The 12,076-nt window shown below is 60.9% G+C and overlaps 2 protein-coding genes across 3 annotated transcripts; both read left to right on the top strand.

Moving 5' to 3' along the window:
• Positions 1-824: 824 nt before the first annotated feature.
• On the top strand, positions 825-8,677 carry MATK (megakaryocyte-associated tyrosine kinase). 2 transcript variants are annotated; one of them, XM_051810698.1, is made up of 13 exons: positions 825-1,647; positions 4,035-4,091; positions 4,301-4,423; positions 4,567-4,682; positions 5,010-5,229; positions 6,177-6,270; positions 6,371-6,436; positions 6,588-6,687; positions 6,774-6,858; positions 7,034-7,107; positions 7,211-7,406; positions 7,772-7,858; positions 7,970-8,677. In XM_051810698.1, exons 2-13 carry the CDS (start codon positions 4,065-4,067, stop codon positions 8,150-8,152), a joined length of 1,371 nt encoding a protein of 456 aa, XP_051666658.1. In that variant the 5' UTR covers positions 825-1,647; positions 4,035-4,064; the 3' UTR covers positions 8,153-8,677. The 2 variants fall into 2 exon arrangements, with proteins under 2 accessions (XP_051666658.1, XP_051666659.1); XM_051810699.1 differs by having other exon boundaries at positions 826-1,647; positions 4,301-4,414.
• Positions 8,678-8,799: 122 nt separating this feature from the next.
• On the top strand, positions 8,800-11,257 carry LOC127481457 (complexin-3-like). The gene is made up of 3 exons (XM_051810782.1): positions 8,800-9,612; positions 10,285-10,372; positions 10,697-11,257. The coding sequence occupies exons 1-3, from the start codon at positions 9,458-9,460 to the stop codon at positions 10,916-10,918; spliced, it is 465 nt and encodes a 154-aa protein (XP_051666742.1). The 5' UTR covers positions 8,800-9,457; the 3' UTR covers positions 10,919-11,257.
• The last annotated feature ends 819 nt before the right edge of the window (positions 11,258-12,076 follow it).

The following is a 12,076-nucleotide window of genomic DNA, read 5'->3' as shown; positions in this document are numbered from 1 at the left end:
TAAAGTTCATTTTCAAATCCCTCTTCACATTCCTTCAGGCTTTTCGGAATATTTCGAGCGGCTTTTTAGAACTCACTGAAGAACATTATTTCTGTGTTGTCTATTGTCAAATGAAGCTGTTTCTTCTTTAAGTACATTTCTGGGGGGTGTTAAGCAGGTTCTCTTTAAATATTCTGGGATGAAGGTCGTGAGCCATACAAAAATATGTACTTGCAGAGGGATGCATTTCAGCGCTTCCGTAGGTGATTACAGGGATCCATTGTTTTACAGCATCACAGAACCCCAGAACGCCAGCTCCCGCAGAAGCAAGTGGGAATCTCTGCTGGCCATGCAGCAGGACAGGGAAAGCCCATTTATTATGTCTGAGCAGGTTGTTCCATCTGTGTGATGCCAAGTTCTCTGGCCCGTGGTCACATCTGTGACAACGACTGGATGTGGCAAAACCCTGAAGTAGGAAACGTTTGTCACAGGGATTCCTGCACAGACCCTCTGAGTGCAGCAGGGCCGTAAGGGGGAACTTGTGTGTTTATTCTCCAGCCTAAACAGACCAAGTACCTAAGGATCCATCCCTAGAAATACAGGGGATAATGCAAGGAGTGCTCCTGGGGAAACCTGTCCCGAGAATCCTGTGGACAGACTGGTGTCAAACTTGCTTGGGCAAGTTGTTTGTAGATGGAAAAGTATGGAGCTGAAAGCACTGGCTAGTTTGGATTAGTTTTCTTCTACACTGCCTTGCCCTTGAGTTGCCACAGTGTTTTCTGGAGGCTTAAACGCCATTGTATTAAAAACAAACCAAAAAAATACACCCCAAAAAACCCCCAAGACACCCTGGATGAAGTCTGGTGTTTCTTCTTTTTCACCATCTTGCTCAGAATACCGGAAATGCTGAACATCAGTGCAGAAGTGGTGTCTGGTTTTCTGGCTGGGATGATGAGCTGTGGAGGCAGCTGCGGATGCTGGAGGGTACAGATAAGCTGCTGCCCTTTGGCAGTGGAGCTCAGTTAAAGGTCTCTCTGCCACTGCCCATCCCAGCCTGAGATGCATCTGAGTTATCACCTTCTGTGGAACAGAGAGGGATGGCCCTGCTCTTGGGTCAGCCTCCCCTGGGGCTCACAGAAGTCCATGCTGAGACAGGATTAGACTTGGGAATCCCTGGTCCCAGCTCTTCCTCTCCTGAGTCTCAGCCACCGTGGGCACCCACTGCGTGGTCGCTGCTCTGGCCAAGCCAGCAGTGGTGAGAGCGACTGTCCCTGTGTGCAGAGGGATCAGGAGCTCCGTGAGTGCCACACGGTGCCGCAGGGGACAGGATCTGGAGAGCTCCAGCTCCCTCCCAGCAGGGGTGTGTGCATGTGCTCTCAAAGGGCAGAAAGTTGCTCTAAGTGTTGTCAAATAATGAGTCATCTGTGCTGGAGGTTCGAGGGCACGGGCGGCGCTAGGGCCGCTGTGACGCTGCTCTGCAGCCTCCCCAGCAGAGAAATCAGGAAATTGGGCAGCGGCTCTTTCTGAGAACTGCCCTTGAACGCAGAGCTTGGCCCTCTGTAGGAAAGAGGATCTACCCTCCAGCAGTTCAGCAATCCAACTCCAGGCTTAGCTGTGGGCTACCCCAGACATTGCTGCCCCGCGGCCCCACATGGCCACTGCTGAGAGGTAAGAACGAGGGTCTGAGAGGTGCCGAGAGCAGGTGACACGTCCTTGTGTCCCCTCTGTCAGCAGGGAGGGGCAGGCGTGGTGGGCAGTGGGGAAATGCCCAGGTGTCACCCGTTTTCCAGCAGAGGAGCTGTACCTGTCCTTGGTCCGAGTGGCACTGGGGGCAGCCGGGTGTTTGTGAAACAGCTCCGTGGTGTCTGCTTCAGAGGGGGGTGCACAGCGTGTCTGCTTCCCATCGTGGGGCAGGGCAGAGGTGCAGCCTCTCAGCGTGGTGTCCCCTCCTGTCACGGTGCTGTCGGGTCTGGCAGCTTCTCAGCCAGGGACTCTGTGCACTGAAAACAAGCCTGAGCTCTCCAGTTCAGGGTCAGGACGGCTCCACCAAACCCCACCACGTTTCTGTGCATCTTATCCTCTTTGCAAATGCTCAGGTTAACTGATTAATAGAAGTACAGAACGGCCCCAAAACACAGAAGGGAGCAAATATCTTCTCCCAGGCTTTCAAATATCTTTCCCCCAGCTTTTGGGACTGCTTATTCCATTGATGTGAACCTCATCAATCCAAGACCTCCAGGCACATACAGCTGCTTTAGGACAAGTGTCACCAGGAGGGAGGTGATTCACTGCTGTCCCTGCGGGTGCCTGGGTGAGGCACTGGCTGGTCTCCAGGCTCTGCCAGCTACAGTGTCCATGTGTGGTGTGTGTCCAGCACCCCAAGCCCCTGTCTGCACACAGGGGCAAGACTGAGCAAACAGTTACTGCTTTTCAGCAGATATTTCTGTACTGGAGAAGCAGGAAATGAAGGACCAACTGTCAGAACTGCCATCAGCCCTCCTGGCTCAGCCAGCAGGTCCCTCCCTGGAGGTGAGCTGAGCTGCACCCAGTCACGTCAGCCTTTGGCTGTGCCTGCTGGGGAGCAAGGCATGGAGCCTTCACATCCCTGACTTCACCAAAATGATACGTGTGTCATGGGGGGGCTGCAGGGTGAGGGGGTGGCAGTGCTGGCTGATGGTGGCTTCTGGTACAGTCAGAACTGCTGCCTTCTAATATTAACCTGTAGCAGCTGCAATTGCCCCTGTGTTGTTGTTGTGGGTAGGGACTGGCACAGTCAGTCAGACAGACCTCAGAGCCACATTGTCACAGGGATGAGTTCACCATTGGTGATGCAGAGGGGTGACCATGATTCACCCTCCATAAGAGGAACAGAGAAAAGTCATCTCTGCTCCGAGGAGCTCATCTCACAGCATGGGCAGCAGGTGAGGGGGGATTCTGACCCTCTGCCCCATTCAGGCGAGACCCCCCTGCAGAGCTGCCTCCAGGCACCAGCATCAAGAGGTTGTGGAGCTGCTGGAGCGAGTCCAGAGGAGGCCACAGAGATGCTCCAAGAGCTGGAGCTCCTCTGCTCTGGAGCCAGGCTGGGAGATCTGGGGGGTTCACCTGGAGAAGAGAAGGCTCCAGGGAGAGCTGAGAGCCCCTTCCAGGGCCTAAAAGGGCTCCAGGAGAGCTGGAGAGGGACTGGGGACAAAGACCTGGAGTGAATGACTTCCCACTGCCAGAGAGCAGGGTTAGATGGGATATTGGGAAGAAATTCTTGGCTGTGAGGGTGGTGAGGCCCTGGCACAGGTTGCCCAGAGCAGCTGTGGCTGCCCCATCCCTGGAATTGTTCAGGTTGGATGGGGCTTGGAGCAACCTGGGCTAGTGGCAGGTGTCCCTGCCCATGGCAGGCTGTTTGGAAACATGTGCTTTAAGGTCCCTTCCAACCCAAACCATTCTGGGAGTCTGTGATCCTCCCAAGGAGGTGACACTGCAGTGACAGACTCCAGGAGGAGAAGACCCACAATTTTGAATTGCAGAGCTGTCACATGCACCCCAGCATGACCAGCTGGTAGCAAGGGGAACACAGGGACCTTGTGCAATCCTCCCACAGTCAGTGGGTGTGACAGTGCCACCTGAGCCCAGCCTGGCCTGTCAGTGTCCCCGCTGTGGAGGGCAGCCCCCACACAAGCCTGCTGCATCCCACATCTGCAGGGTCACAGCCGGCCCCTCTCATGGCCCTGATGACGTGGAGGCCCTGAAAGAGGAGGTGAAAGAGCAAGTTCCTGCTAAAACTGCATTGCTTCCCCCAAAGCTGCAGTGCTGGGCTCCTGTCGTGCCAGTAGCAGAGAGCAGGAGAGCTGGGTCCTGCTCCTCCTGTGTGTGGGACAGGAGTGTCCCTGGGACAGGGTTTGCAGGGTTTGCAGCCTGCTCTGAGCCTTTCCTGCGCCCCGTGGTGCAGGGCTGTGTGACAGACGGGGGCTGCACTGGCCAGAGGAGCCTGTGGGGCAGCGGTGGTGGCCTGGGATGGGCCAGCTCAGCCCCATCCCTCCACAGCCCTCTGGTTTCTTCTGCAGGTGGCAGCAGGAGAGGACGGGGAGTCCCTGATGCGCGGCCGGTTGGCCATGTCTGGGGTGAGTGGGGCTGCACGTGGGCACCAGCAGTTCCTGCTGACATCGGGGTGACATCTGCCCCCAGGACCGTGGGGTCAGGAGGACCAGTGCCCAGTGCCCCTGGTCCTCAGCCAGGGTTTCAGATGGTCCTTGGGGCTGGCCCTGGTGGCTGTGGGAGGCAGAGGGGTCCAGCTCTCGCTGTCCCTGCTGACACTGCTGTCCCTTTGCAGAAGCACTGGCCCCCCGGGACCCAGTGTGTCACCAAGCATGACCACACCAAGCCCAAGCCCCGGGAGCTCGCCTTCCACAAGGGAGATGTGGTCACCATCATCGAGGCCGTGGAGGTGAGACCGGTGGGTGCTCAGGGACACACTGTCCTGGGAGGGCATGGCAGGAATGGGACCACAGTGCCATCAGCTGAGCTGCCAGAGCCAGTCCCCCGCTTCCAGGGGGATCCCCCCTTCCTTCCCTTGCTCTGAGACCCTCTCTCCCCCAGGGCAAAGGCTGGTACCATGCCAGACACAACGAGACAGGGCAGGAGGGGCTGCTGGCGGCCAGTGCGCTGCGGGAGCGCGGTGCCATCCGCGTGGACCCCAAACTCAGCCTCATGCCGTGAGTACAGCTGGGAGGGCGGGTCTGGGGGGCCCAGCTGAGCCCCCGGGAGCTGCAACAGCAGATGAGTCCAGCATGTTTCCCCCCATCCAGGTTTTGGGGGGGGCAGCTGGGGGCAGAGCAGCCCACAGTCATGCTCTGGCAGTGGAGGGATTTGCTGAGGCCAGTACCTGGCTTTAAAGACCCCTGGTTGTGCCCACCCATCTTGGATGGACATCACGGAGAGGGGTTTCATGCAGGGGGGTCTGCATAGCCTTGGCAGGGGCTCTGCTGGCCCTGGGGAGAGCCCCGTGGCACAGCCCCCCTCCCCAACGGCCCTTCCCTCAGCTGGTTCCACGGGAAGATCTCGGGGGTGGAGGCGGTGCAGGAGCTGCAGCCCCCCGAGGACGGGCTGTTCCTGGTGCGGGAGTCTGTGCGGCACCCCGGGGACTACGTGCTGTGCGTGAGCTTCGGCAGGGAGGTGATCCACTACCGCGTGCTGCACGAGGGGAACACGCTCAGCATCGACAGCCAGCAGCACTTCTCCAACCTCATCGACATGATCGAGGTGAGACTCCCCCTCCCCGGGCAGGGAGTCCCACCAGTGCCAGATGAGGGCAAGAACCTCGTGGGGTCACAGGGATTTGTGGCAGATCTCTGTCCTGCTCTGCGTGGTTCCCGTTGGTCTTTGTTGCCTGGTGCAATTCCCCATCCCTGTCAAAGGCTCCTGGTTCCCACTCGGTTTGGGGTGCGATGGGCAGATCCAGGATGCCCAAGGTGATGTCTCTGAAAACCAGCCATGCCAGCTGCAGCCCCAGTCCCCTGCCAAAGGACCACATTCCCCTCATCCCTGCTTATTCAGTGCTTCACACAGCAGGAAGATCCTGGTGGCCTCTGCCTCCCGTGGACTTTGAGGCATTTTAACATGTCCCTCTACCCTCTCAGCTGCTGACCCCACAGGTTCTCAGGCTGTCACTTGAGCTCTCGCCCCTCCGCCAAGTTCTTGCTTGAGGTCCATCTTCACCCTATCTCAGAGCTTCTGCCCTTCTCCTCTCTAGGGGGTTGCACTCTCATTTTTTGTCATTTAGACACAACTTCTGCTTTTTGAGTGGGTCCTTTGCCCTCTCAGGTGCCCCAGCCATGCTCTGAAACTGCAAAGGCCATCCTGTCCCATCCCACCCTACTGCTTCCGCTCCCTTTGTTTCTGCAAACTGCCCTCAGCTGTTGCAGCACCCACTGGAGGTTCAACCCCACCAGTAGCTTCCCATATCCCCTGTGGTCCATCCTGGTGTTCCTGTGGCTGTGCCCAGGGGGGAGCAGGGCTGAGACATGGGCTGCAAATCACAGGGCTGGGAGAAACACAGTGTTCCACACTGCCTGAGCCAAAGGGGCTCAGGGCCCTCGAGGGTGGTGGTGCTGGGGTCCCATGGACCATCCCAGAGCTGTTCCCTGGATTCACACCCCGAGCATGAGGGTAAGAGCTGGCATCACCTCCACCTGTTCATCTCTTGGCAGCACTACATGAAGGAGCAGGGAGCCATCTGCACCAAGCTGGTGAAGCCCAAACCGAAAACAGGGATGAAGTCGGCTGAGAAGGAGCTGGCCAAAGGTAGGGGATGGTGGGAGAGGGTCACAGTCCAAGTTTTGGGGACAAGGCAACATGGCCCCACTGGTGGTCCCTGCTAACCTGCCCTTGTGCCTGTGCCCAGCTGGGTGGTTACTGAACCTGAAGCACCTCACACTGGGAGACTGCATTGGGAAAGGCGAGTTTGGAGGTAGGTTTGGATGGGGTTGGAGGGTCCCTGGCTGTGAGTTTCCTCAGATGGTACTCCCTGACACCCCTCCCCATCCCATGGCACGAGGGGCTCAGCCAGGGGTGCAGAAGGTCAGGTGTGGGGCTCAGCCTGATCCCCCATCCCCTCCCAGATGTCCTGCAGGGCGAGTACATGGGGCAGAAGGTGGCTGTGAAGAACATCAAGTGCGATGTGACCGCCCAGGCCTTCCTCGCTGAAACGGCTGCCATGACGTGAGAGCCCCATTGCTGTATGACCCAGCCCTGCCCCGTGGCCTGGGGACGAGGCAACTCCTTGACTCGGATCCTCTCCATTCCAGGAAGGTCCAGCACAGAAACCTGGTGTGTTTGCTGGGCGTGATCCTGCACAACGGGCTCTACATCGTCATGGAGTTCATGAGCAAGGTGAGAGCACCCGGCTGCTCTTCGGCCAGTGGGACCCATCACTGCTCAGATTTGGGGACAAAACCCCTGGCTAGGGGCTGAGTCATATGGATGCTGGGCACTGCAGCCTCTGCAGGAGGTAAAGTCTCCCAACAGCCCCATCCTGTTGGTCCTTATTCATTTATCCTCCCGTCAGGGCAACCTGGTGAACTTCCTGCGCACGCGGGGCCGGGCGCTCGTCCCAACCCAGCAGCTCCTCCTTTTTGCCCTGTAAGTCCATCTCCCTCCCTCCGGGCTGGGGACTGCTCTGCATCCCTCAGGACAAGCCCAGGGACACGCGGTGACACGGCTCTGTCCCACTCGGCTGTGGCAGGGATGTGGCTCAGGGCATGGACTACCTGGAGTCCAAGAAGCTGGTGCACCGGGACCTGGCTGCCCGCAACATCCTCATCTCCGAGGAGAACGTGGCCAAAGTGAGTGACTTTGGCTTGGCCCAGGTCAACCCCAAGGGCACGGACACCACGTTGCTCCCTGTGAAGTGGACGGCGCCAGAGGCCCTGAAACACAACGTGAGCAACAGTGGGAAGGAAGGGGAGCCACAGGGTCCTTTCGAGACATCTCACCCTCTTAGGTCCCCCCTGCTCCTTCCCCCGCCTGCCAACCCATCCCTGCCTCACAGTGGCTTCTGACACAGTCAGCTCTGCATCTCCCAGAATTCTGCCTCTGTCCTGACCAGCCCTTGCCCTGGGGTGCAGCAGGAACTGGGGCAGCTCCAGTGGGATCTGGCAGGATGACAGGAATGGGGGGGGTGGTCACACCCTGGGGAGCTGGGGCAGCAAGGGGCAGGCACTGTCCCCTGTCCTGCCCTTGGGAAACAGTGGGGACCCAGCGCAGCCCCCGGCTGGGCTCAGCCTCCCCCTTCCTCCCACCACAGAAATTCTCCTCCAAGTCAGATGTGTGGAGCTACGGGATCCTCCTGTGGGAAACTTTCTCCTTCGGACGGGCACCTTACCCCAAGATGGTGAGTGCTGTGCCAGGGGACACCCCACTGGCACCAGTGGGATGGGGACATCCCACTGTCCCCTGGCCAGGGCAGGGCAGGGGGTCCCAGACAGCTTCTCCATCCTGCCAGACCCTGAAGGAGGTGACAGAGCTGCTGGAGCAGGGGTACCGCATGGACCCCCCCGAGGGCTGCCCGCCCACCGTCTATGCCCTGATGAAGAGCTGCTGGGAGATGGAGCCGGGCAAGCGCCCGTCCTTCAAGAAACTCACAGAGAAGCTGCAAAAGGAGCTGAAGCACCTGAGGGACGTTTAACCCCTGTCCTGCTACCGGGGCCCGGGACCTGAAGCCCCCCAGACCCACTGGGGTTGGGAGTGGCATGGCAGTGGGGGCCAGGAGTGGGGTGGCCTGTAGTGCCACTCTCACCCAGTGGAGATGGGGCAGCAGCTGGGAGGGGTCTCATCTCCCCTGGGACACCCAACAACAAGGCAACAGCCTCCCTCCACCCTGGCACAGTCCTTCTTCCCACCACACAGCCCAGAGAAGGTTCCCGTGGGATCAATCTCTCCTGACCCATCGAGGTGGGGATTGCAGCCCCCATGGGGGCCATGCCCCACACACCCCCTGTGCTCAGCTCCAGTAGTGGTTGCTGCACATGGGGTCCCTTCGAGCTGCGAATCCCAGGGATGGGAGACAAGACTGGACATCTCCACTCACTGGAGGATGAAACCCCAACCCTGACGCAGTCCTGCTCCAGCCTCCTGGCCCAGCATGGGGATGCCAGCGCAGCCAGCTAAACCACACGGATTTGGGCTTTTTGATTAAACCAAAGAAATTAGTTTCAACATCATCTTTAAGCCTCTGGGGTGAAATTAGTCCTATCCTTTCATCAGGGCCCAGCAAAGCCCAGCAAAAAGCTTTTGGGGGGGCCGGGAGCTCTGGCTCTCAGAGCCCCCCACGCAGTCCAGCCCCTCTCCCCTCAGGGCTCTGCGAGGCAGGGGGATTATGATTTTAATCAGAGGCTGTGTGGGAATCGCTTGTGTATAGATTGCAGGCACAGGGCATGTCCCCAGCAGTGGGGAGCCCCTGGCCCTGCAGGCTCCCGAGCAATCCCAGGGCTGGGTGAGCAGGGATTAGTGGGGGCACGAGTGGGTGTGCGCCCGTCACCGCCTCGTCTGCTGCCGGTGCTTTGACCCTCGAGTGGGTTTTTTCAGCTAATCCTCTTGTGTCTCCTCTGTGCTGATTTCTTGCACCTCCAAACCCACTGTGTGGGTGGCTCTGGGTGCCCACGGCCTGAGGTTCTTCCCATGACTTGGCCCTGTGGGTACATCCCCCACTGGGACCCCCCAGACCCAGGGTGTGCTGGGGCTCAGTGGCTCTTTCCGCCTCCCCATCGCCCTGATGAGGCAGCACCTGCTGTCCCCACACACTGCCACTGTCTCCCACGAGAACCCCTGGGTGCAGCGGGCAGCACAGGAAGGTCTGTCCACCCTGATGGCTTCCCCTCCTAATGCCTTAATCCGGCCCTGATCCGCGGTGCCCCTGGGGCCGGTCCCGCTGACCTTGCAGGTGCAGGAACCCGGTGGGCACCGGGGGCACAGGCTGCCACTGCCGCCCACCATGGCCTCCTTCTTCACGGCTGCCCTGAAGAGCTTCCAGGGGGGCAAAGAGGAGCTGCCCAAGGGCCTCCCGAGGGACGACAAGGCGGCCGCGCTGCCCAACGGGATGGCCCGCGAGGAGTTTGAGGAGTACCAGCGGCAGCTGCTGGAGGAGAAGTAAGGCTGGGGAGGTCACTGGGGTCCCCCATGCACCAAGACCAGGATCCCACCCGCCATGGGCTGTCCCCAGGGTGGCACACGACAGGGACAGAGAGGCTGCCAGGACAAGGGACTGGGCAGAGCAAGTGCCCTTTGGTGCCTCTCTCCCACAGCACGGGAGGTCCCTGTGGGTGCTGGCAGGGGGCTTGGTGCACTACAGGTGACAAGGGAAGCCCCCAGGTGTCAGTGGCCCTGGGTGGGTGTCTGTTGTCAGCCCAGCACCCTGGAGCCAAGGGATGTGGGGGGCAGCACGAGATTGGATTAAGGTCCCATTTCCCTGGACCGGTGCTGTGGGGATCCAGTGCCTCAGCACCAGGGAGCTGAGAGGCTGCAGGAGGAGCAACAGGCACCTTCGCCGAGCATCTCTGCTGGGGCTGGATGGGCAGGATGTGGCCCCTGCCCCCAGGTCCCCATTGCAACCCTCCTGTGGATCTCAGACCGTTTCCTCCCTCCTGCCCTGGACCTGCTGCTGCAGCAGGACTGGGGTGGTGTCGGGGGAGCCCTGGTGGGGTGGCTCAGCGGGCTGGGGGTGATGGTGTGGCACCTGCTGCGGCCAGAAGACCATAGCCGTGCTGGAAGGCTCTGGCAGGGCTCAGTGGGGTGAGGGTGACCGTGTGGCACCGGCTGCAGGATCGAGCGGGACAAGGCGTTTGCGCAGAGGAAGGCAGAGCGGGCCACTGTGCGGATGCACCTGCGGGACAAGTACCACCTGACCCAGGTGAGAACCTGGGTGGTTCTGTCCGCAGTGGGACCTGGGAGCTCCCCCCGACCCTCCATCCCCCGGGACATTCCCAGACCCGCGGCTGCCGGGCTCCCCGGGATGGGAGGGATTCCTGAAGAGGGCAGCAGACGGCCACTGTCTCCCTCTGACCATCCGCGTCCGTCCGGCGTCCGAGTCTGGCATCGGACAGTCCGGGCATCCTCCAGCGGCCCAAGCACCCCGGGCCTGGCTGTCCCCTGTCCCCTGTCCCCTGTCCCCTGTCCCCTGCGGCCGGTTGGCAGCGGGTCGGCCCCTCCCGACGCCCCGTCCCACCCCGCGCAGGACGAGCGGGACGAGGCGCAGATGCACGTGGCCGGCGGGGCGGTGGAGCTGCCGCAGGAATTGGCCGCGATGGTGCGCGGCGAGGAGGAGGAGGAGGAGGAGGAAGGTGGCGCCGGGGCCTTCGCCTTCCTGGCGAAGCTGCGGGAGGTGGAACTGCCGGCGCTGCGGGACCGCGCTCTGGGCGGGGTGGACCAGGTGAAGGAGAAGTGCTCCCTGATGTAGCATCGCTGCCCACCCTGCGCTGGGTGGCACCGGCAGCCCCTGCCCCTCTCTGCTCCCCGGGAGCCACGGAGTGCCGAGGCTGTGGCTGCTGTTTCCTGGTGAGGGGTCCCAATACAGATGCTGGGTGTTTTCCTCCCCAAAACCATTCCCAGTTGCTTTCCCAGTGCACTGGGTGGGTGCTGGGGTGCAGGATGCCTGGGTCCCCTGAAACCACGATGACCAAGCCCCTCCCGTGGTGCCCCTGGTGTGAGCCCCTAGACTGGGCAGGTCCCTGACACTCTGTCACCCCCAGCACCAGCCCTGGTGCCTTGCACACCATTCGGCTCAATAAATGTGGTATTTTCTGGCACCAGTCTGGTCTTCTTGGTGTATCCTGTGCCTGCACAGGTCCTGTCCTGGGTGGGGGGACGACATGATGACAGCACTGCAGGAGGGCTGCTCCATGTCCCCTGAGCCACCAGCCAGCCCGGGACACTTGGCTGCTGGATCCGTCCCCACCTCCTGCAGCAGCCCCAAGCACACGAGTCAGTGGCACCCAGTGCCCCCCGGGGCATCCCTTGCAGGCAGCACTGGTAGGGGATGTGTCAGCCTGTCCCCCCCATTCGAGCATCCCCTGCCGGTGTGGGCAGCGGGGGGTTCCCTTCGGCTGGGCCAGGGTGCCCCTCTGCCTCTTGCCGCTCCAGGGACTCGCTCCTGGCCACTCGGCAGCAGCACTGGCTTAAATGCCGGCCGTGCCGGAAGGCCGGGGGCTGCTGAGATCACTAATACCTGCCTATTTTAGCGAGGTCTAATCTTCCTGAGTCGCCTGTCCCCGAGGACTAAGCTATCTGAACCCGTGTAAAATGTACGGGCAGCGCTGGCCCCAGCGGCACCTCCCGCCGGAGCCGGAGGGAGTCACGCTGTGTGTGCATGAAAGGAAGGACGCGCTGAGCCGCCTCCGTCCTCCCCACGCCGCAGCCATCTGCTCCGGAAAGGCCTGCGGGGACGGCCCTGCCCGGGCTGCCCGCGGCCCTGGTGGTCGGGCTGGGAGGGGGAGACCGAATCCAGCGCAGGTGGGGTGGGAGCTGTGCCACGGAGCCGTCACGAGACGCTCCCGGCTGGGCCACCCTGGATGGAGCACGTGGAGCAAGGAGGTCCCTGGATGCGGGAGGTGCCCAG

This window comes from Manacus candei, unplaced genomic scaffold, assembly GCF_025592945.1.
Source record: "Manacus candei isolate 608988 ecotype Guabito, Panama unplaced genomic scaffold, ASM2559294v1 h1tg000078l, whole genome shotgun sequence".
Lineage (NCBI taxonomy): Eukaryota > Metazoa > Chordata > Aves > Passeriformes > Pipridae > Manacus > Manacus candei.
Note: the sequence above shows the minus strand (reverse complement) of the source record. Positions and strands in the feature narration are given on the sequence as shown.